The sequence below is a fragment of the Theobroma cacao genome, chromosome 8 (assembly GCF_000208745.1).
Source record: "Theobroma cacao cultivar B97-61/B2 chromosome 8, Criollo_cocoa_genome_V2, whole genome shotgun sequence".
In the NCBI taxonomy this organism is placed as follows: Eukaryota; Viridiplantae; Streptophyta; class Magnoliopsida; order Malvales; family Malvaceae; genus Theobroma; species Theobroma cacao.
This window is the reverse complement of record NC_030857.1, coordinates 1263967-1288116: the sequence shown is the minus strand read 5'-3', so window position 1 is coordinate 1288116 and position 24150 is coordinate 1263967. Positions and strand designations below refer to the sequence as shown.

Sequence of the window (24150 nt, the reverse complement as noted above, 5' to 3'; positions counted from 1 at the left end):
TAGCTGTACAGTGCTAGAGTGTCAATAGTCTTTCTCTCTTGGTGCATATATTCGTTTAATTCAATAACAATATGGAATTACAGCTTGCATATTAAGCCAGACGAATGAGTAAAAAAGAATGCCTCCACTAAGACTTTGCTTGCTTCGTGTACCAGGGAGTATGCAGTCACTGTAAGCTTCCACCAAAGTGGATCTCTCTCTAACGTTCTTCTGCACTAAATTTGTTCCAACCCTCCTGGAGATTACACACGTACAACAGGCAATTTAGATTATTTCTTGTTTCCCTCCCGTTGTGGAAGAAATAAATTACTAGCAAATCAATGAAAGAGTCGTATGGGGGGGGGGGAGGTACACACCTTTAGAAGATCAAAAACTTTCTCACACGTGTACTTTTGCTGTATGCTTGCCCCTCGTTGCTGCAACTTGTCAGGATGAACACAAAGCGTGGCTTTTCTGTATGCTTTCTTCACAGCTGCAGTAGCTATGATATCTGTAAGTGGTATCGGCTGCCAACCGCAATCTGGGCCAAGGATCTGCCAGCAGTGCGACGTCAATGTGAAAAATATGATACTACGATCCTATGATACTTTCCACAACACTTGCATTGGGTGAATTAACTGGGCATTCCTGACTAGATTTATGCCCATACATGTTGTAATGTGGATAGAGACATTAGTGAACACAAGTAGAGAGCTGTTACATACATATTGCAAAGTGGATAGCAGTGCGCGTAAATTTCCTTGCTTCCCACTTGACCACCTTTTGACTTCAGCATCCAGGGTTTCTGCTAATCTCTGCAATATATAAATTAGGGTCTAAAACTGTTAGACAAGAACTGAAGCCTTCCTCATAGGTTGCAAAAGATTTCTCATTTCATTTGAATGGATAATTACATTTCTTTCAGCTTGTTCTTTCTGAGCAAGAAGATCACGCTTGTTCTTCTCTGCAAGAGCTTTCGCCTGGAAACGCCAAACCCAAGCAAGAGAGAAAAAAAAAAAAGTGAGCTTTTCACGTGTCTGGAAATACTTGTCCTGACATCCACCAGGGGTTTGGGGGCAGGGGAAGAAAAGAAGAGAGTTGAGAGAGAAAGATTGCAGAACTCGTACCGCTCGTTCTGCTGTCCTTTGATGCCTTTCCAACCTAGCTTTACATCTTTGAGCTGACTCGCCAGTAGCTCCACCCAATCCCTCAGAAGAGTTCGAAGCTTCATGAAGCAAAATAAAGATGATTCAGGAATCAGGATTTATAGGTTTTTTTCTTTTTCTTTTATGCCAAATAAGTAGTCTAATCTTCATAAAAAATGATGGTTTTGCTTCTCTTTTTTGGTAAGTACATGCAGGGGTATTTTTGAATACCACGTACCACTCTGATTTGAAGAATTAGGATATCTGCCAGTTGCAGGAGGACATGAGCCTTTGTAATGTGAATCCTGCAAGAGATTCTTTAGATCATTTCTTTGCCCTTCCATTCCTTCCAAAAACATGCTGAAAGATTAACAGGGAAGATAAATGCATGACAAAAGGAGACACTCACATAAGATTGGAAGCTTTGTTTTGCATCAGAAAACTTTTCAGCCTGGTTTCTGGCTCCAAAGGCGGCCTTCTCAGACAATGCTTTCTCTAGGGCACGCTGCCGGGCCTCTGCAGTTGCTCTCTCTACTGCAGCACGCTCAGCTTTAAGTTTAGCTTCCATAAAAGCCTTATCATTGACCTCTGCAGAAGGCTTGGCTGACTCACCTTGGGCGTCAGCCTTTACCTTACGCCGTCCTTCTACATTTGTTCTTCCAGCAGCAGCCCTTTCACGGGCTTCTGCAAATGCCCTTTCACGAGCTTCACGAATTGCTCTTTCAACAGCTATTCTCTCCTTTTCTCTTTCCCTTTTCCTCTCTTTTGCTTCATCTACTCTTCTTTGTTGTTCCTTCTCTAGCTCAACGTCTTCTTGGGAATTATTTTTGGTTTCCCTCTCTTCCTTTGTCAGGGTTTCATGATGATTCTCCTCATTGTTTTCTGTACTTTGACTTGTTTCAACATCATGAGCTATTTCTGTGGTTTCATGTTTCTCACCAAACTTACCATGTAGCAGAGAATCAACCAACCTTCCCTCATCAGGGAATTCAAAGTTGTTCTTGTTCTCTTCCTGTTTCAACACAACTTCAGCATCCCTGACGTCTTCTTCTGATTCACAAGCCAGTTCTTCAACATGCTTCTCCAGGGTGCAGATTATTTCAGACTCTTTGGAATGCTGCTCATATTGCTTTTGCTCAAAACTTATCTCTGCTGTATCAATATCTATACCATTTCTGTCAAAATCAATTGCCTCGGTTTTATTTTCTGATTGCTGCTCAATCTCATTGAGGTTAAAGTTGCTTTCAGCCAAGCCAGTATTATCAAATGCTAGGTTTTCTTCCAAGTTACCAGCCACTTCAACTGCTTCTGAATCTATTCTAGTTTCCTCACAGCTGTCTTCGTTTCCTTCTGCTATCCCCCCATTTTCTTCGTTTACAAGTAAATCAGGAGTCATTTCACAGCTGTCTTCATTTATAGAGGATTCCAGAGTTTCATCTAGGTTGTTGATTTCATTTTCCTTGTATGCATCATTGGCTGCTTCAAGATCTTCCTCACAGCACTCTAGAGCAGCTTCCGTTAATTCTGTCATCTCATCTGCTTTTTGATCAGTCAGTTTTTGCATCTCTTCAGTTCCCACACTGTCAGGAGCTTCTTTTTGTCCCTCCTCCACTGCTTCCATCTGATAAGCATCTTCAAACATATCACTATTCTCTTCAGCCTCCATAAATTCCTCATCCTCCAACAAGTCATCATCCTCTTCAAGGCTCCCCTCCCTTTCTTCCTCATCATCAAAATTATTATGTCTAAGATCAATTATTTCCTGTTCCTCCATTTCGTCTGACATCTGCTCATTGTCTTCTATATTGCAATCATCTTCTTCTTCTTCCTTGTTTTCTTCTGCTCCACAAGCCTCCTTACATTCTGCCTTCAGTTCTGATATCTCAAAAGCTTCTTCAGATCGCTTCCCCAATTCTTTCTGCATAGAAACATCTGGTAGTAGCATCTCATTCTCTTCCTTCTCAAAAACATCTTCTAATCCACAACCATTTTCTTCCTGTTTAAGCACATGATTACGTTTCTCCACATGATCAATATCCTGAGCAATTTCTAGTGTTTCCATATTATCAATAACCTTCAACTCTTGCATTTCAACTTTTCTCTCATCTTCTGTTGGTTTCTCTGGCTCTTTCAAGTTACTTTCACATGCTTCTAGTTCACTGGACATTTTATTTTCAGTTTCTTCCCACGGTTCAGAAAATCCTAGTTTAGTTTCATCTTCTTTCCGATCATGAAACTCTACATCTAACTTCTTTTTATTCAGACATTCATCCTTATCACATAACTCTTTTGATGCATCTAGTTTCCTCTCAACCTCCTGTTTAGGAACCTCCTCAACAGCTTCTGATTTCTCACCATATTTTTCTAAGTTTTCAATGATTTTTTTCTCTTCTCCTTCATATTCATTCAGAGCCTGCATCACTTCCTTTTCTCTTTCTCCCTGTTTTGCTGCTTCCCTTTTTTCTGCTTCTTCATGCCTACAATTAGCTTGTGGTGATGTGAAATTCTTTGCACATGTTCCTCCTGCAGCTTCTCTGGCAGTGAAAATTTTCTCACTGTCATCTGATTCGGCTGCCACTTGGCCAACTTTTATCACATTTTGCTTTCTTACTTCAGGAGGGGTTTGCACAGAAGCATCTATCTTTTCACATGTCTCCTGCGCCATATCTGGCATGATATCATTTTGTTTGACAGTATCTTTACTTTTCTTTCTCGCCTCAGCTTTCAAAACACCATTAAAGCTTGGTTTTGTACGATTTACATGACCTCCTTTTCTTCTTTCCATCAATTCTTTTGCAATTTTTAACCTGGCTTGAGCCTCCTCTATTGCCTTCTTGACTGCAGCTGCAGAAGTAGCAGCAACTGAATTTGCATCCACTTCATCATCCAAGTAAGGTGGGGAAGAGACACCTACATCACCATCTAAAGAATAACTCCTAAAAACCCCAAGCTTCATAGAACCACGCTTATTACCACCCATGTTATTCAACATGCTTGAAGCGCGAGGGACTTTCGGAGGTGTTCTATGGCCAACATCATAAGAACCAAATAATACATCATTAAAATCAGACCCATTACTGCCAGATTTGCTGCGCAATTCTTTAACAACTGTCGAAGTCTGTTTACTACTGGACACTGGCTTCTTATGCATGCCTTCTACTGTCCCCTCACTGGAATTGCTGGACTTATATGTCTCATTTACAACTGAGGAATCTGGCTTGTCCCTTGATGAAGTGATTTTTTCATCAACTAAACGTGTATAACCAGGAACAGCATGAAGCTGCGCTACATGTGTTGTTCCATTTGCCCCGTTTTTGCTTCCAGGGCTGATTTTATTATATGACATTTTGAACTGCTTCACACCATTACCGGATTCATGGGAGGTTTGATCATTCGACCCCACCGGAATATTCAAAGGATATGAGAATGACCCTTCTGAATACGATCGTGTCTTAGCTGGAGTCCTACAAAATCAATTAACTCAGGCTCAATCTTTCCATATATAAAAGTTAAAAATATTTAGTACTTTCCAAAAATTCAACATTCAACAATCTCTACTCTTGGCAAGGTCTTAAATAAAACTTCTTCTGAAAATACAAGGCCAAAGTATCAATGCAGCCCTTCTCAACCATCTAAGCTACGAACGAACAGTTTAAACAAAAAGGGTGTGCTTGGACTTTGGAGAGCCATGAAAGTTCTCACCTTTGCATAAAAATGTAAACTTCTTTCTACATCAAAACCCGCCCTAACACCTTGTTTAACTATCTAACCATCTCAATCCTCAAATTAACAGAATAAACAGAAAAGAAAAAAATCTTACTTTTTAGCTCTTGGTGGCTTAGCAATGAATTCCTCATGAGAAACAGCATACTCGAAGTCTCCAAAACCGCCAAAAATGTTGGAATATTCAAGCTTCGAGCTCGAAACATCGACCGAGAACTTCCTCTCATTCAGCTCAGGGACATCAAGAACCGGAATCGAAGAGCCGGAACCGCCACCAAATATCTCGGCGTAATCTTCAACACTCGATCCTACCTTACTTTGACCACTGAAAACGCCGTCGTACATGTTTTTACCGTTGAAGCTGTGACCATGGCTAAGTTTCTTAGAAAAGGCCGTAGCAGCCGAAGCTCTCTGGTATTCCATTGAAATGAAAAAAAAAAACAAAGAAAATCCTTAGGGTTTGCTTTCCAGAGTTCTATTATAATTTTTCTCTTGTTTCTGTTTCTCTGCAGAGGAAAAAAAATGGTCTGCAGAGTTCAAAGACCAGGAGAGAAGAAGACTGAGGACGAGAAAATGAAAAGAGTTTTTGATTGAGACGAGAAAACGAGGAGAAGAGGAAGAAAAGAAAAATTACTAATAAATGGAGCATATTTGTCAGTGTACGGCATTCAAGGAAAGGGCAAGGAACGGGGTGGGAGGGGGGATGGTTGAAAGAAAGGGAGGGAAAAGATCGGTCAAGTGACCGGCGAAAGCCGGTGAACCGTTGGTTTGTGTGAGGGGTGAGTTTGGCATTTGGCTGTCACTTTTATCGATAATCAATTTTTAGTTTTGTCTGTTGTCGTTTGTACTAGAATGTCTTCTTTCCATGTCATCCAACCTGTCACCAATCGTCGACGCCGACGCGGTGGTCAATGAAGGGTACTTTCGAGTATTTACAATTTTCATATATTTGTATATTAAAATTATTAAAATTACAAATACAAAATATATATATATATATATATATATATTGGTTATATGATTGAGTACTAATATTAAAAGAAAGCGAAATTATTTGACATTCCAATGCTCAATAATTAGAAAGAAAGAATCCCTTTGATTCACATGGTAACATGAGAGAGGGATGGGACAGTGGGAGTGGGGGGAAAGCCTTTCAAACCAGAGGAGTTCTTGGGACCCCAACCCCATTCCTAGCCTGTCCTAAGTCCCAGTCCCCCACCAGGATTGAAGGAGTACCGAGTAGGTGAGTTTTCCATTCCAGGCAGAAGTTGGTTTTGAACGTGGTCCTGATATTTTTGTATGAAACAAACATTCAACAGCTCCTTGTCATGACATTTTGGTAGACTCAAAATCCCTGGTAGTAGTACCATGTTTGGTACATCTTTCTCTTTCTTTATAATGATCTCCAGCTTCCACATTGCTGGCTCCAGATGTGAAGTTACTGCCAAAATGTTGTGTGAAACCTTATGAAAGTTTTAGCCATCATTTCCAAGAGGATAATGGTTTTGTGACAAGCCAACAATTGTCCCCATTGAAGAAGTAAAAAAGGCAGGGAGGTTAGTGATTGTCAGAGTAGATTATCTTTAAAGGGTTAAGAATCTGTTTGAACGTTTGGTCTGTGGGGGGAGAGGGACCTCTTTTCAATAATTTTGAGGTAAAAATAATCAAATTATGCATTGCTTTTCCCTGTTCTTATCATTTGGGTCTTTATGACTCGTCCGAGTTTAGGATGTTTAAGCTTTCTTTTGCCATTTGAAATTGGCCATGGTGACCCATTGAATGATGGGTGTCTCTTCTTTTCATAAGCTTCTGCCACACTTCCTTCTTCCTCATTGTCCAACTATAACCAAAGGGTAAAATAGCTTTTAGAAAAGGAACTAGTCCTGGAGGTTGGTTTTCCAGGAACTCCTAGGAGAGGAAAATGAAAATAAGTTAAGGCTTTCCATAATTCTTCCTCCTACACCTTTTACTTCCTTTTTCTTTCTGTCAGTACTTTCTCCAAAGGTGATCCAGGAGATCTTGGCTTAACCCAAAGACAATCTTGCGTGGATGGGACATGCATTGAAGATGGAAACCAATTCTTAATGTCACCCCATTTTTGGGTTTTCCCAATTCACTACAACAAAATCTAGATCAAAAATCTGGCAGGCTGATGCATTCAATAATGGGAAGAGAAAGGGATGGAAGAACTATTTCAAGCAATGATTAGGGTTATACTAATTCCATATATGATAATTATTACTAACATGAATCTTAACAAGTTTAAACCAGAAAAGGGAATCACGAGAACATGGATCTTAACATGCTCAAACAAAAGAAAAGAAAAGCAATCTTTTTTGATCTAAGGCCTGGGGAATCTGAGAAAGTGAAATACTTTATGAATTATGATTCAAGGGAGACTCATATTCGTGAAAGTAATGAAAGCCCATTTGATCTAAACACCAAGTGAATCTGCCAGTATCATAAAGAATTCAGAATCCAAAGCACAAAAGCAGAAGCCGATTTAAGATTTCTGCTTTTTTGCTTTGCTTTTGGTCTTAACTACTAATTCCCCAACCCAGTGACCACCAACTCAGCCATGTTGGCCCCTTTAACCACCAAAATAAGTAGCGTTACTTAGTCTACTGGCAAATTTCTTATCTACTGTCAAGACTTGTAAAATTCAAATTCATTGAAAATTATCATCATGGAGACATTACTTCTAAAAAGGACACATTGAGTTTGAATTCCCATTCCTTAATATTTTAATATTTTTGAAACGCACTTGTAATAATTTTTATCAAAATTTTCATATCCAGCCAAGTAAGTACTAGGATGAGAAGGGATACTTTATAGTTAGATATCTTACATTATCCAACCTACTTAAATAAAATTAAGATATTCAATAATTAGATACGAGATAAAGACATAGATAATAAAACTATTACTCATTACGAGTTTACATAAATCTCGAATAAAAATTATAAGATACTCGAATTTGATTGTAAATAATAATTTATAATATTATTTTTTAATTCAATAAATCATTTTAATTAATGTAATACTTATTAAAATTTAATGTATTATTAAGTTGGGGCTTTGATTTGAATACTTCCAGTTCAATAGTATTAATTAATGAATTGGTTTTAATATGAATTTGGAATTTTGTCTCAAAAACGGGCTACTTCTAGCCCAATAATTTCAGGCCAATCGGCCCATTTTTCAAATATTAGACCTCCATTGGGCCATTTACTTATTCAGTGATCCAAAAACTACAGGCCTGTAGGCCCATTTGTACCAAAAAAGACAGGCCAGTTGGCCCATTTACTTGTCGGGTGACCCAAGTTGGATAAATTGTATCCGGGCAGAACCGAATCAACAAAGGGGCCTTTGTTTTTTTCTCGGGGTGTTTTCTTCTCTCTCTCTCTCTGTCTTGAAGAAGAAGAAAAGAAGAAAAACCCTCTTAAATACTTCACTCCAGCGAGAGGGAAAAGAAAAGCAAGTTTTTTCAGTCCAACGAAACCAGCAATTGGAACGGTGCCTTAGTGGAAAATGTTCAGGAACCAGTACGATACCGATGTGACGACATGGAGCCCTGCAGGGCGGTTGTTCCAAGTGGAGTACGCGATGGAGGCTGTGAAGCAGGGCTCGGCGGCGATCGGGCTCCGATCCAAGACCCATGTGGTCTTGGGTTGCGTTAACAAGGCTAACTCCGAGTTGTCTTCTCACCAGAAGAAGATCTTCAAAGTTGACGACCACATCGGCGTCGCCATCGCCGGTCTCACCGCCGACGGACGCGTCCTATCTCGGTACATGCGAAACGAGTGTATCAACTACAGCTTCACGTACGAGTCGCCGCTTCCTGTGGGGAGACTCGTCGTCCAGCTCGCCGATAAAGCCCAGGTCTTTCTTCATTTCTGAAAATCTCCAATTTCTAAATTTTTTCTTAAAAAAGAGTGTAATTTAATTGATGGGAGATGTCAGTGTTTGGGTTTTTTCGAGAAATGGGAAATTGTTTATGGTTTTAAACCCTAATTGGTCTTTGCTGAAGTCTTGACAAGCATGAGGATTTCGAGCAATACTTTGAAACGAATAATCTACAAGATTGAAGCATAAAATGGTTATTGACTTGACCAGAATAGTGTTCTATATGAAAATGAGCTCACATTTAAAGCTGTTGTGTTGGAAACATTGATAGATCAGGTATTGTGGCAACTATAAGTAAATAGCATTACCCTTTTGCATTATTGCTGAAGTGGTCAATGATTAGCAATGTAAAATATATTTTACATCCGAACATTCTATCTGGAACAGAGGAAAATGAAATGGATAATGAGGATTAATATGATGCAAATTAAAAAGGGTTACAATTGTGAATTTCCAACTTATGGTTTCTATATTCCATTGGTGTGTTAGATTTACTTGGAAGTGTAAGGTAAGAGGTTGAGTGTATCCGGCATCAGACTAGGGAAACAATCTCATGTATGCTTTTTGTTTGTGACCAAAAGCTTCAGGCAATAGATTTTGTGATACAAAGAATGATTTTTGAAAAGAATGTTGGTGGCAAGGAGTGTTTCACAATGACCATTTTGTTACCTTGCTTAGGCTTCCATGAAGTGAATGATTGAGAGGATATTAAAATACAAGCTAAATTTATAAGGTTGGATGAGCTAATGGTCTTTGCATCATACTTAAGGAGCTTGGCATGCCTTTGTGTGCTCAGGTTTAGCTGTGCCAGTGTGATGTGATCAAACAGCATTTTTCCAACTTTTTCATAATCATTTGATATGGACTCTGCACATTTGTTGATGTAAGAGTTGAGGTTGTTAGTCTTACTGAATTAAGTGATGTCAAGTCTTTGAAGTTGGTTATAGTTATTAACAATAAGTTTTGATAGATGATATGTGTTTACATATGCTTCTTTCATAGTTATTTAAAAGGCATGGAAGCCTTTGATGTTTATCTTTTGTTTCTTTTCCTTACTATTCTGTGCTTACCTATTTAATTTGCTGCTTAGATTTGGTATATTTCTCAGAAGTATTAGGGGCATGTTCTTAATTCAGATATGTTACATATTTAAAGGTCTAATATAGTTGTATATCATTTTCTGTATCAAGCATGATTTTAGATAAATCTTCTCCCGTTAATCTAGTGAGTTTTATCTTTTAAATGAAACACGGTTGATGCAGGATTGCTAAAACTAGCATTTGCGTGTGGAACACCAAACCTACTGGATTTCTTGAAGATAAACTGTTTTACCACTAGTATAATAATTTTATTTGTTTGTGCAATTGAAAATGGGAAAATGCTTGTGTTTTCGTTGCAGGTGTGCACCCAACGCTCTTGGAAACGACCTTATGGTGTTGGCCTGTTGGTGGCTGGCTTGGATGAATCTGGTGCTCATCTCTACTACAACTGCCCAAGTGGAAATTACTTTGAGTACCAGGCTTTTGCCATTGGATCCCGCTCACAAGCTGCAAAGACATACTTGGAACGCAGGTTTGAGAACTTTAAGGATTCCTCACGGGATGATCTGGTCAAGGATGCTCTTATGGCAATAAGGGAGACCTTGCAAGGAGAAACTTTCAAAAGCTCAATATGTACAGTTGCTGTGGTAGGGGTTGGGGAGCCATTCCATGTTTTGGATCAGAATACTGTACAACAAATGATTGATGCCTTTGACATTGTGGGAGAGCAAGAAGACCCTGCTGCCGAACCTGATACTGATGCAGGACAGGAGGCTGCAGCTGAGCCAGGTGCTGCTGCTGATCAGGGCGGTTCTACTGATGAAGGTGTGGCCCCAATGGATATTTGATGATGAAAGAATCAGTGTTCCACCCTTCTCTTTAGATGACGTTTTCTAGCATGTGTTTGCAGATTTGAGTTAGGCACTGGTAGACATTATTGTGTTGGATGTTTTTTCCTACTTTATTATGCAAATTATCTTTACCCTTGGTGCAAAGATGCAATGCTACCCTGAACTGAAACTTAAAACTACATTTACATTTATACTCAAGATCCAGTCATTGAAGTTGTTGACTTATTTAACTGTTACTATGTTGAATTATGAAATTTGTTTAGTCTCTTGGAAGATTAAGGTGGAGTGGGTGGACATTTGGGATTGGGAAATTCGCATCAAGGGTACATAGGCACCCATAAACATAACGCTACAAAATATTTCCTTGTGGTGATAATGTTAGGTAATTTTGCGAGCTGAATTTCTTATTAGAAATGTCAACGAGTAAACTACTCATTATTTTTCAAGTACTTTGCCTTGAATCCTATTCAACTATAGAGTACTTGAACCTTATCAAATGAAATGAAACCGGAATTTGGCACAGTAGGAGCCATAGCTAATCAAAATCTGGCAACCTTCTGAATTTGGGCATCCACTCCAACTGGGAATTGCATGTTCAAGAAATTTCAGAACTAGTTTGGTAGTCTTTAAAAATTCATGCACAAAATGACAAATTTTCTTTTATGATGCCATTTGATATATCAAGGAAAGTAAAGAATGAGGTAACAGAAGGCATTTGCCTCTGGTAGCACTCAATAGATGGACTGAAGTCCTTGCAAAGAAGTTTCTACAGAATAATTCACTAACATGACTGAACATTGCATATGTTAATGTTTCTGTTGAAAGCGAGGAGTCGTGTGAACAAGTCAATCCAGCCCCAAAACGCAACTAAAGCTGCCTTTTTCTTCGGAAAAATAAATCATAGCAAGGGAAGTGAAACTAAATGCTTCTTTTGTTATGGAGACATCAGTTCCGAATATCAGGAAGTGAAAGGCCCTTGACCTGCATCTGCTTGTACATCCATTGCCAATTCTCTGGCGTTACCTCACCCCCGAGCGAACGAATCACTGAGCCACCACTGCATGAGCCCACTTTGCAACATTCCTCGAGGGATAATCCCTTGACCAATCCATATAAGAAACCACCAGCAAACAGGTCCCCAGCTCCAGTGGCATCAACGGCTTTTGCCTCCCCTATAGCTGGAACTCGGACAATCTGGCACAGAAAGTTTAGTTGGCCTGTCATCAACTATGGACCAAAAGGAGGTGTGATAATGACATCCATAGGCAAAGGCCGGTTCATGCATCACAATTCAACAAGGATATTTATGGAAAACAGCACAATTTGGCCATACTTCCCAAGTTGAGAATGGCACGTAACCATGTTAGACTAGGAGGGCATCCCTAAATGGAGGCATTGATAAGTTGAAACTATCTCAAACAGTAAGAATTTGTAGCTAGTGGACCACAAATCAAAACGATAAGCACTGAAAAGTATGAAAAATGCCTATGAGTTTACAAGGTTGAAAGTGACCGACCTCTTTTCCATGTTTAGCGATGCATCCATTGGGCCCTAAGGTAACTACAGCCCACCGGCAATATTTAGACAGATATTCTAATGCAGCTTCAGGATCAGCATTTTGCCCACCCCTAAAGACGTAAAACAGAAAATAATATCAGCAGCTAGCAACAGCACCAATTTCTGAAATCTTGAAAATCAGGAAGACGAACCCCCTTCATTAGTTATTAAAAAGAAACAGCCACCTTAGTAACTCTCTAGCTTCATCCTCATTGGCAAAACAGAGGTCTATATCCCCTGACTCCAGTAACTGTAGAAGAGGTTCTCTAAAATTACGAACCATCTGACCAAAGTTACAGACTTTGTAAGATAAAATATTCAGACCTGGAAACTTCGATATTAAAAAGCACAAAAATGAGGAATCAAGGAGCAGTTAGATGCCAAACAGAGATGAAATACCTGCACTTTATCAACTATAAGTCTAAAAGTGTACCAGTATGATCATTTTCAAAATTTCTAAGAAAAGAAACTGTTTTGAGTTACACATTAATCCAGGCTAGCTATTTCATTCTGTGCATAACATTGCTTTCACCCTTAAACATAACATAAAGTTATTCCAGTTACTAGAAAACCACACCTCAAAACTGGCCAAATCCAATGAGACAGAAACACCCTCTTGTTTGGCAAATTGAATAGCTGCTTGAATAACTTCCAAATTGAATATCCCATATCTCAACACCAACCACTGCAGTGAAAGATACATCATTAAGTTGAATGCTCTGCAGATATACCAGCCGCAAAGAGCTGACTATGTAATGTGGTCAAAAAGTGCAAATTTTATCCAACTATTTTCATAATTAATTAAAAAAGCATGACCAAAGGAATATCATAATCAGATAAAATGGCATCCGATAAAACAAGTCTCCTTCATTTACAAAAGACAGGAAAAGAATTGGAAAAAGGTCCACAAACATATAATCCTTAAAAACAACTTTTTTGAAAAAAAACACAAGTTCTATAAAATAGGCCTCACCTTAGAACCACTAAAATCCTCTTGGGTCAGTTCATCCGCCTGAAAAGAAAAGGTAAATAAAATTGCTCGTGAGTGTACATCACTAAAGAGCAAACATAAATCCTTAAAATAAAGAAAGAAGCAGGTTTAACCTAAATACAACAAAAAAGGGGGTGTTGTGATATTCACTTGAACTTTTACAGCGGTTGATAGGCAAGGTCGCATCGTTCGATTGCCCAATGCATCAACTAGGCAAACACACTGCATCATAGCGTTCACTAAGAACATTTTAGCACTTACCATTTAAAGCACAATTCAATTTCATAGAAATTGTATCATGAAGATCACCTGAGCCGTAGGTCCATTCTTCTTTCTCAATCTTGAAATATTAACTCCACTAATGCTCATGTTACTTACAAACAATTGACCTTGCTCATCATCCCCAAAAGCCCCAATCATTCCGCAATTAACCCCGAGGCCTGAGCTAAGTCCTCTAATAGTATTTGCAACACTTCCCCCGGCCATCGTCTTCATAGGAGATAAATCATCAGCTGAAGCAAGGATGTGCTTTTTCAACTCGCTTAATATATGCTCAAGCTCCTCGATAGCCACCTACACAATTGATCAATTACATTGTCCTTAAATAAGCACAGAACCTTGCTCGTCCCCAAGATACGTATGATTATTCTCAAGCTTATCAAACAAGATAACCGTTCTATCATTTTCAGTACAAGGTTGAAAGCCATTATTTTTCTAAGGACAAAACTTGGGAAGAAAACAAGAAAAGATTAAAAAGGGTAGGAAACAAAAATGGAGCAAGTTTGGTACAGAAAAAAAAAAGGACCAAAATACCGAAACAGAAACAGATAGAAAAGGCCAAGGACATTGGGATTCGAAATTCTAAAACATGAGAACAAGTAAAAAAACAGAGAATGTGGGAAGTTCAAAGCAAAATAAATCTTGTCTGCAAGCCAAAACGGCCAAAGAAATTACATTTACTGAGAAAGCCCCCCACCACATGCATCAACCAATAAAAAAAATGCAAACACTGACTCTCAAACAAAAGAAAAAAAAATTATTTAAGCCCTTTTTATGGTACACAGAACACAGCGGAAAAGATGGGGGGGAAAGCTTAATCCAGTTAACGGATTGGTGGGAAGTCTTGATGAAAAAAACCCAGAGAGTATACCAATCGCAAAGGAGACAAATTAAAGAAAATTAGCATAAACCCAGTAAGCACAATGCAGCAAATGATACAAAAAAACCAAAAAGAACAAAAAGTTAAAAATGGGAAATTACTAAGAAGGGAAGTTTTAAGGAAAAAAAAATAAAGGAAAACTACCGGAATAGAGCCACCACGTTCACCGGGAATTTGATCGAGCAAGGACAAATCAACACGAGCCACGTGGTCGATGAGGGCGGCTGGTTGGAGTCCAAGTATAACAGGAACCTTGGCCTCAAGCTGAACCCGAGCCTCCCCGTTCGTTAGCAAGGTTTCTGCTCCCATAGTTTTGGTGGTGGCTTCCCCTCAAAATAATATTTCTATCCTCCCAGGACTCCTTTGCAGTGGTCTCTACTCTCTAGGAATTTTCCAAGTATTATATAGGCAGAGGGCTGAACAAGCGTACTCCGCACTGCAGCAGGTGGGGAAGGTCCACGAGAAAGGCCGCTCTTCCGCTGCCCCTATTCAACGCCCTTTATTTATATACTTTATTTAATACGTAAAAGTTGGGCCTTTCGGCCCCTTGAATGGTGTGGATTCTGAATTGTGATTAGGGTAGCCCTAAAAAGGTAAGGAGGTTTTCTGCTCACAACGTGTTCTTTGGGTCTGTCGGTTATTATCCCACGCGGGAAGTTTCGGAGTCGTTCGTTAGTTTCGATTGAACTTGACTTCTCAAGTTCCCAAGATGTCGGTCCAATAGTTTTGATCGACAGGGTATGGAAACTACCCCTTTTTGTTGTTCAAAAGGAGTGTAAATCGGTTAGAATTGTGCAGCTTTACCCGAAGAAACGTTGCTGTCCATTGTCAGAAACAATATTGACGAATTGCTGTCGATGATTAAAGCTTTTTGACGACTTTGGGGTGAATTTGTCAAAGCAAGTCACTGTTTTACAGAATTTCATGGAAACTCAAGCCCATGCTCGACCTTTCTGAAAGCAACTATGGATATTCTTGATGACCAACAACCTTAATCATCACAATATGTCTACTTATGTCTGAAACTCCATATATATCAGATATCAGATATTATGGATGTACTCAGAGATGATAAGGAGTTTTTGGTAGAAGTCATGTCATGGAGAGGAACTGATAACTCATTAAGCACAAAATATATTGGATCCTTCGTCAATTTTGGCTCAATGAGATGTTAACCTTGCAGCTTGTGTGTGGGTGGTGTGTCATCGCGGCTTGACCTCGCTCTATCTTAAAATATATGTACTTATTCGAATCAATTAAAAGAAAAAAGGCCAAAAACTATTTGCATGGACAGAAACAAAAGTAGGGGGGCGTAGGACTGAAAGACAAGGAAAGAATGGCCGTATACTTCCACTGCAGGCTTCAAATATCCATGGACCAATGATCACGCACCCAGCCGAAAGATACAACAACCATTTGGATGTAGCTTTTCCTCTAGATTCTTGCTTAAAACATATCCCAGGCATGTGCCATGACCATGATGTTTTTGTTTGATTGCTCGGCTTTGTCTGCTTCCCATCAGGGAGCTTTCTAGGTTAATCATTGGCTTTTCTTTGCACCTCCCTAGTGCAGTCTATTGACCAGTAGTGGTCACTTAAGCTTCATCCACTGCACTAATGATGCATAATTAAATAAACTATTCTTAAAGTCCAAGGTATAAAAATCTAAACTCGTCCTAAACCAGCCATTATCACCTTGACAGAAGTGCTTATGGTCAGCTTACGTAAGAATTTTACTTTTTTCTGTAGAACATACGTAATGATGGGGCACAAACAATGGGAAAGAAACAGCACTTTACACGAATGTAAGGGAAAGAGCAAGATTACAAGAGAACCAAACAAAGGAAAGACAAATTGTAATGCAGATATGTCAGATTTTGGATGATTTGGAGGAGCGCGTCCTTTTTGTCGTGGCCAATCAGAAACCAGCTGAAATTACGGGGAATGGTTTGGTTGGCCTTTTGTTTTAGATTCCCGAATCAGACTTTAATTATTGCAGAAAAGATCGGATCATTAGCATTAATATACGAGTTATTAGTGCTTTAGTAAACATTAAATGGGCTAAGCATTTTCGCAACGTGGCTAGGATTTTCGCACATGGGTTAGGTTCCAAATTATTGGAAGAAATTGCGCTTGTCTCAAACTTCTCAATCTAGTTGTGAAGTGTCACAGATTCTATGTCAAAGAGGTGGTACTCTTCATTAACGTGAGAATTGAGATTCCATGAGAGATATCAAATGTGAAATATTTTCGAACGCAAGTACAATTCAAAGTATAATTCTCTCCTATATAGATAAAAAAGCCTAACTGTATGAATCTCACAGTCGAAATACTCACATCCACATACAATCTAAAATATGATTCCTTTCTTTTATACATAAAAGAGTCCAATTAAATGAAATAGAATATCAAGTAAGAAATTATTACCTTGAAAGAGCTAAATTCTAACGGCGAAACCAAGTTGGACTACACAAGCAGTCCTTTACCTCCTGAGGCCCAGGGAAGCACGCCAAGCCAGTTGCTTTTCTTTTAGCCCATTTTGAGAACTTCCAACCTCAGTCTCTGCAGCCTGCCATCAAGTCACAACCAGTCACGAGAGATATCTTGAACTTACTAAGCTTCGTGGTTTCGCAAAAGAGAGCAATATGAATGTTTCCCATTCAAACAATTGCTCTTGACAAATGACATTGCTGCACCAACTTGCCACTTATGCAAACTGACACACCAGCTATGGTGTTTGCAATACTTATAAATGGTGGGAAATGACTTTAACAAGTACAAAATGACAATCATCATGAAAACAAGAATCTTAGGTACAAGGAACATTAGACATCAAAATACATTCTTCCGGTCATGGAAAGAGTCTCTGAGTAACCATATGAGGAGCTGAAAGCTAAAAATGAGCCATGTTTCTATCCTACAACATGCCCGGTATTATTGGGAAAGAAAATGATCCCTCCGCCATGTACTTGCACATAACAACAAATATTCCTTGATGCCATATCTCAAGGGTTGAGGCAAACAAAAAAAATGACGTGAAAAAGATCATTTTTCAGAAGACTTCTGTGCTTTATCTGGTAGGACGTTGTCTGGAAGAATTAGTTCTGGAGGAGTTTCTCGTACAACGCCCAGCATTGAGTCATACTCTTCATCCCGATGAGCAAACTTCTTGCGGAGGACTTTCTCAAATTCAATTTCATCGAATGGCTTTGCATTCTCAGCTGCATGTACCTGTGCAAGGTTGGAATAATTGGTGGCTGACTGAGAAATAAAAGCTATCTCCTCATCAGTTAGCTTCCTCAGGAACTTTGCAGGATTGCCACCCCATATCTGTTAAAAACCAACAAAGATAGAATACCAGCATCATCTAATCAGAGATAGTCAAGGATATTTCTATAAGAACAAATTCCAAGTAGGGTTCATAATGTACCTCCCCAGTAGGGATCCTTGTATTTTGTCTGACAAGGGCTCCAGCAGCAACCATAGCATGTTTCTCCACAACTACACCATCAAGAAGTGTTGCTCCCATTCCAACAAATGCTTCATCCTCAACAGTACACCCATGTAAAACAGCACTATGACCTGATCATTTCAAAATTTCAATCATAGCCTGTGAATGGAAGGAACTTTTATCAGGTTAATTCAAATGAAATTTATGGCCAATGCCATTACACTCACCGACTGTAACATTGTCTCCAATAATAGTTGGTAGCACTTTCCCACTTAGATTAGACTTTGCCACATGCACAAGGGAGTTGTCTTGTATATTAGTTCCAGATCCAACACTAATGCTGTTGACATCCCCTGTTAAAAGAAAAAATTAGGATGATAATTAACAAAATCTAGTTAAATAAAATGTCAAAGAAACATCCCTAACCTACACAACTACAATTTAAACTTGTTAAACAAATTCAGATGGACAAGAAACTTATAGCTTCCCATCCACAGGGTGGTTGAAAAGTGGAATATGCTGATCTCAGAAAACTTTCTCTTCCTCGGACATGGTACTGAAGAGTCAATCAATTTTCCTATGAGTTAATAAATATTAACAAAAAAAAGGGGATTTTTCTTTGATTTATTCAGGAGAGATGCCCTGGCATGTTTAGTGCCTCAATTTATGAGCCAAGAAATCAATTATGTGAAATACCTATGAAGTAGAATCCCAATATTACCACCTTCATAGTATAAATAAAGAGCTTCATTTTACGGTTAAAGAGAAGAATGATAAATACTAATAACATAGGTCTACTCTGCAGGAGAATGGAGAATAAGATTACCATCTTATTTATTTTGGTCATACTTAAGTTTTAAGAAGCAAGTGGAGTTGGGTAGGACATGAATCGGGTGGAGGATAAGGTGCAAGATACAAGCATCCTGCTTGTATGAATCAATACATTGTTTAGGCAAGCTACAAAGTTAATTGAATAGTATGCAGATCAGGCAGACAATATCCTACATCATCAAGAGAAAATAAACTAAACATAATACCAACAATTAAAAGTTGAAACTGATAGTTAAAATTACAAGCCACATTCCTCTAAACCAATAGTTAAAGTTGAAACAAGGTACATCCTTCATTACCACAAGCCATATTCCTCTATACCAAAGTGATGAACATCCAACATTTGCTAAAGTTAAAAGATTCTGATGTGCCAAAATAATCAACTAAAGTCAACTATCTTTATTCAACATAGTACTTCAAAATAAAACACTTTGAATAAAAACCAGTACAAGTATTACCATTAATAGTACCTATCTGTTCCTTATGTCACAATCTAAAAGTTAATTAGCATAACACTAAACCTTTTATATGCTAACTTGTAGACATGAAGTCTGACACTGTCCTTTCTTAAGGTAGACTTATACAATTCTGTCATCAAACAAAAATGCCAGATTGTGTACAAACAAGGAGTCAAGGATCTTACCCCTTAAAACAGATCCATACCAAATAGATGATCCTCTTCCCACCTGAACATCACCAATGACGGATGCGCTAGGGGCGACAAATGCATCCTTGTCAACCACAGGAGCTTTATCAAATATGTTCATCAGAGTCCGATGCCTAGAAACTAAGAAAAGAATAATACCATAAGCGCATAGTCAGGTAACAGAAAGCAACCTAAAGCAACATAACCAAATATCCTATCTTTGAAACACAAACCACAATGGCAACATATAAAAGTAAAATGCAGCCGCGTTTCCACATAAACTTAGCAAGTAAACAAGCAATTAACCAGTATAACCTAAACAAGGTCATTATAGAAATTTTTAGGAGGGATTTAACTGTCAGCTTATCATCCATAACTAGAAATTACGCTATTATACAGAGCCAGCTAATAGTTTAACGACAGCATCAAAGAAAACTATAAGCTTAAAACGAAAGAAATTGAAAAATTACAATACAAATTAGTATTTGCTATCAAATCTGCAGAAAATCCCTAGCATTAGGAGAGATTAGCTTTGGCTACATACTTTGAAGAGGAAAAAAGAGAAGCTGAGAAATGGATAAAAAAAAACTCACTTTGCTCTTGGAACAAGTAGCTGCCTTGTAGGCGGCAGCCGAGGCGATCGAGCGCCTGGCCGGTCTCACGAATCCAGAATCCAACGGTGTATACAGCTTTCCCTAGGGTTCCCATCTTCAGCTTCCTTCGGGAAAAACTTGTGATCGGTTAATTCTTTTTTCCTTTCGAGTTCCCAGGTGCGTGCGTGATTGGGAGACAAAGCTCGAAATGGAGGAAATGATGCTCCAGTGGTAGGGTAGAATATACTGGGCCTCCCTGAGGGCAATTTTGGGTTTCCACAACGGTGTCTGAAATTTATTGACGGGGTATAATTGGGCTTAAGCAATTGGGCCCCTTAAACCATTTAAGGTAGCTTTCTATTTTGTGGCCCAATTAATTTTTTCTGCGAATTTACTATTATTAATTAATCAGAAGTAATATCTTCTTTCTCATTTTTTTCTTTTTATAAAGTTTAAATCCTTTAAATTCTATTTTTCTTTTAAAAAGTTCATTTTTACATTATATATATTCAATAAATAAAGAGTAATAACTAAGTTTGGGTTTCCAACTTATTTAACTACTTTGGGAATCCATATTTTCCAAATTCACAATTTATTTATTTAACTTATCGTAATTACATGTTAAATTAAAAATGATAAATATTTTCTAAACTAAATGAGCCCTAGATTTTATAAATAAGGTCTTAATTAAACATTAAAATATTTGATAATCATAGGAAATTATTAGGGTTCAAGGTTTTTGGAATTCCTCATAATTTGATTGGGATAAAAACGGAATAAAAAAAAGAACTTGAAATTCAATAGAAAAATAAAAAAAAATCATTAACATTAAAAAAACTTTTTTGTATAATCATTTATACATCAACAATTTAAACGTTTCAAGAAAATTTTTTTATTAAAAAATTTTTCGTTCAAAAAATTATTATCTGATTACCAAACGGAGCTTCCATTTTCTTCCCTTTCTATACACAAAATAGCAAATTTAATGTTAATTTTTTTTAAGCAAACAAATAAGCACGTTGAAAAAAAAAAGGATAAATCAAGCAAAACATGGGTGAAGTGGGCATGTTTTAACCAAAACGTCGTCGTCGCGATGATTTTGATGAATACGCGCGGCACAACCCGTTTAACCGTAAACTGCCTGCAATTTTGTCCTTTTCTTGTCTCTTATTTCCGTGAAATTCAGCAGATCCATAAAAAAAACTTCTTACCATCATTAGATCTCTGTAATTAAACCCTAACTACATCTTCAATCAAAGGTAATTCGTGATTGTCTTTCCTTTTTACTTGTTGTTTCCCTCACATTTTTAACATTTTGATTATAATTTTCCATTGAAACAGTAATTTTCCTACGTTTTTAATATTAATTTTCTAAATTATGATCCATAATTTGTTTCTTTTTTCTTAGGGATATTAGATTTTAGATTATATAATTAATTTCAAATGGAATCATTGGGGGACGACGCTGCCACGGCGGTGGCGCCGATTGCGAAGTGGAAGAACGATTTCTCGAGGACATTTCAGTACTATTTGGATCGTTCCACGCCACATCTCGCCGAAAGGTGGCTTGGAACTCTTGCCGTTGCAGCCATTTACGTTCTACGCGTTTACGTCCTGCGAGGCTTTTACATCGTATCCTATGGCCTCGGAATTTACATCTTGAATCTGTTAATTGGTTTCTTGTCGCCTAAGGTTGATCCTGAACTCGAGGTGTTGGATGGAGCCTCATTGCCTACTAAAGACTCCGATGAATTCAAGCCTTTCATCCGCCGGCTTCCTGAGTTCAAGTTTTGGTAATCTAATGCATCCCGTTTTCCGATTTGGGAATTACTTTGTCTTGATCAATGAATTATCTTCGGTCGGTGTCTTGCATCGCCAGTTCTTAATCTATGATTTCATGTTGAATGTTCTGACATGCAAAATTCAATGGGGAGGTTGGGAGCATCTTATTTCTGCTATTAATATCAAATTCTTTGCAAGGTTCTGCTCTTGATATGTGTAACTTGAAAGATGTTTAAGAAACTTGGTCGTTGTTGATTGATTACGGTCTTTCACAGTTATAAACTGAGACAATTGGACCTTGGAGCAAGTATATTTATACAGTGTCATAGGATCATGTTTTCTGCTAATGAACATACCGCCGGATTAGTTGATAACTAGTAATCAGATCATCAGAATACTACAAATTGCATGAACATGTTTCAAGCTGAAGATGAAATGATGAATGCATAAGATATGCATGTAGTATGTGACGCGAGGAGACTGGATTTGGTAGAAATTGTTCTGTGCATTGTCTGTTCTGTTTTTCGTTGGTCATGGAATTTCCCTTAGTTATGCAGGCTCAAAGAGGACTTGCTTTTCTTTGGTTTTTTGGTTTCAGGTACTCCATTACAAAGGCTCTCTGCATGGCCTTCTTGATGACCTTCTTTTCTGTATTTGATGTTCCTGTATTTTGGCCCATATTACTCTGCTACTGGATTGTTCTGTTTGTCCTCACGATGAAGCGTCAGCTAATGCACATGATCAAGTATAAATACGTCCCGTTCAGCATGGGGAAGCAGGTGAGAGCTTGGGAATTTGTTCTAATCACCATATTTTGATTCTGCTGTTCCTCACTCTCCCTCCTTTGAAATTTGGAATATCCTATTAATTTGTTCCTTTGTGGCTTTCAACAGAGGTACACTGGGAAGAAAACCACTGCCAGGGGCTTAGGTTCTACGATGGACTGAAAGTTGGAGCCTTTCCAACTTTCATGCTTTTAGATTCTAGAAGGAAGCGTTGTCAGTCACGTATATATGTTGGGGATTCTGTTTTAATTCGCTATGCATGGCCGACTTTGTACCAAAATTTATTTGTATTTTCCTTTTTCTTTTTCTTTTAAGCTTCTTGCAATGTAATTACGGTTTTGGTCGTACAAATTTCAAAATAAAGAAATCAATGGCTGCTTTCCCCTGCATCTTCTTTATTTCCATTGGTTGACCATAGCATATGAACTCTTAATCAAAAGACAACTTCCTTCTAATTCTCTAGCGAATGATTGGTTCCCCAAGGCGATCCTGCCAATAATATTGCTAGCCTATTTCTCCCATAATTTGCTTGCATAGTTGTTTGTTGACCTGGTATTGGCTTTGTTGGATGGGTATAAACAAGGGTAGGCCTATGCTACATTGCCGTTTGTTATGGACCAGCCACCAGGAAAAACTCTCAGGAATCTTTTAAGCTTGATAACTCAGTATTTTGAAGCTTAAATTATTGTCGATTATCAGGTTCTCCATGGTAGTTGTAAACTGAGTGCAGGGGCAGCCTTGGGGAAAATTGACCCAAGGATGATATGCCAGATGGATGCCTAATCATGCACACACGTCTTGAAATAACAACTCTCCAACAACTGAACAAAGAGTAATCTCCATGAGTTTGTTGTTTGTACCTGACTTTTGATTAGTTTAGGGATAGAATATAACGATTTGAATATTAATATTAAGTTTTATAATAACATTTGCTCCTTAAACATGGCCAGCTAATTTGTGAAAGGTTTTGCGTCAGTCTCTTTCCCTCTCAAAAAGGGTACTTTAAAGCTCTCTCAACAACTAATCAAAAATTGAATCAGGGTTCCTTTGAAAAAATGGAAGGGAGAACCTTTGTCGTGATATTCTTCTTCTGGGCTGCTCTCACAGTTATCACCCCTACCCTTGTTCTCTGGTCAGAGTCCTCCAAACCCGAGTTGGAGTTTAATGGTAAGAGCTGGAAACTCTTCTCCACTATTTTCTTTGTTTCGAACCTGGTTTTCACGTCTGATACTGCTTCTGGTTGAAGGATTGGCAGTTCTCCCTTCTTTTATCGTTGATTTCTTTTGCTTTATATTTTGCAGGTCAGAAAAGTGAGGGAATAAAGAATAGAAAAATGATTGGATATGGAGTGAAACAAGTAAGCAATGCAACAAAATCTTCGACTCAATTGGAGGCAGCAGCCACAACTGGGACCCAGAATTGGAGCTGGCTTCAGGAACTTGAAAGCTGTGTCAGCAAAGTTTTCCGAAAAGCAATGGGACTGCTTATCAGGGTCAGCTAAATCCAATGATAAACCTTCCAAGAAAGCGTAGGTTTGCACATCCCACCTTTTCCTGATACTTGAAACAAAATCCTTTAATTCAAGAACTCAAGTTCATCAGGTTTAAGTTTGTCAAGTCGTTACTGAAAGAAAACATGTAAAAGAAGATGAGAGGGGCAAACTTGCAAATATCTTACCCTTGTATACAGATAGCAACTGCACAAAAATTTAC

The 24150-nt window shown here is 38.3% G+C and overlaps 6 protein-coding genes across 7 annotated transcripts; 3 read left to right on the top strand and 3 right to left on the bottom strand.

Moving 5' to 3' along the window:
* Positions 15 to 5435, bottom strand: LOC18591416 (auxilin-like protein 1). The gene is made up of 8 exons (XM_007017521.2): positions 4945 to 5435; positions 1534 to 4588; positions 1363 to 1429; positions 1107 to 1204; positions 894 to 959; positions 705 to 794; positions 357 to 533; positions 15 to 235 (listed from the first exon to the last, which is right to left on the bottom strand). Exons 1-8 carry the CDS (start codon positions 5268 to 5270, stop codon positions 200 to 202), a joined length of 3915 nt encoding a protein of 1304 aa, XP_007017583.2. The 5' UTR covers positions 5271 to 5435; the 3' UTR covers positions 15 to 199.
* Positions 8207 to 10890, top strand: LOC18591414 (proteasome subunit alpha type-1-B). Its single transcript, XM_018125966.1, has 2 exons — positions 8207 to 8729; positions 10153 to 10890. Exons 1-2 carry the CDS (start codon positions 8379 to 8381, stop codon positions 10639 to 10641), a joined length of 840 nt encoding a protein of 279 aa, XP_017981455.1. The 5' UTR covers positions 8207 to 8378; the 3' UTR covers positions 10642 to 10890.
* Positions 11323 to 14830, bottom strand: LOC18591413 (uncharacterized sugar kinase slr0537). The gene is made up of 8 exons (XM_007017516.2): positions 14496 to 14830; positions 13502 to 13765; positions 13343 to 13414; positions 13175 to 13213; positions 12779 to 12886; positions 12387 to 12484; positions 12161 to 12272; positions 11323 to 11838 (listed from the first exon to the last, which is right to left on the bottom strand). Exons 1-8 carry the CDS (start codon positions 14658 to 14660, stop codon positions 11590 to 11592), a joined length of 1107 nt encoding a protein of 368 aa, XP_007017578.2. The 5' UTR covers positions 14661 to 14830; the 3' UTR covers positions 11323 to 11589.
* On the bottom strand, positions 17058 to 20124 carry LOC18591412 (gamma carbonic anhydrase 1, mitochondrial). The gene is made up of 5 exons (XM_007017515.2): positions 19872 to 20124; positions 19276 to 19419; positions 18029 to 18154; positions 17781 to 17932; positions 17058 to 17680 (listed from the first exon to the last, which is right to left on the bottom strand). The coding sequence occupies exons 1-5, from the start codon at positions 19984 to 19986 to the stop codon at positions 17396 to 17398; spliced, it is 822 nt and encodes a 273-aa protein (XP_007017577.2). The 5' UTR covers positions 19987 to 20124; the 3' UTR covers positions 17058 to 17395.
* On the top strand, positions 21047 to 22827 carry LOC18591411 (protein RER1B). Of its 2 annotated transcripts, none has more exons than XM_007017513.2 (4): positions 21047 to 21130; positions 21280 to 21664; positions 22252 to 22432; positions 22547 to 22827. In XM_007017513.2, exons 2-4 carry the CDS (start codon positions 21315 to 21317, stop codon positions 22598 to 22600), a joined length of 585 nt encoding a protein of 194 aa, XP_007017575.1. In that variant the 5' UTR covers positions 21047 to 21130; positions 21280 to 21314; the 3' UTR covers positions 22601 to 22827. The 2 variants fall into 2 exon arrangements, with proteins under 2 accessions (XP_007017575.1, XP_007017576.1); XM_007017514.2 differs by having other exon boundaries at positions 21053 to 21130; positions 21289 to 21664.
* On the top strand, positions 23409 to 24138 carry LOC18591410. The gene is made up of 2 exons (XM_007017512.2): positions 23409 to 23605; positions 23740 to 24138. The coding sequence occupies exons 1-2, from the start codon at positions 23494 to 23496 to the stop codon at positions 23937 to 23939; spliced, it is 312 nt and encodes a 103-aa protein (XP_007017574.2). The 5' UTR covers positions 23409 to 23493; the 3' UTR covers positions 23940 to 24138.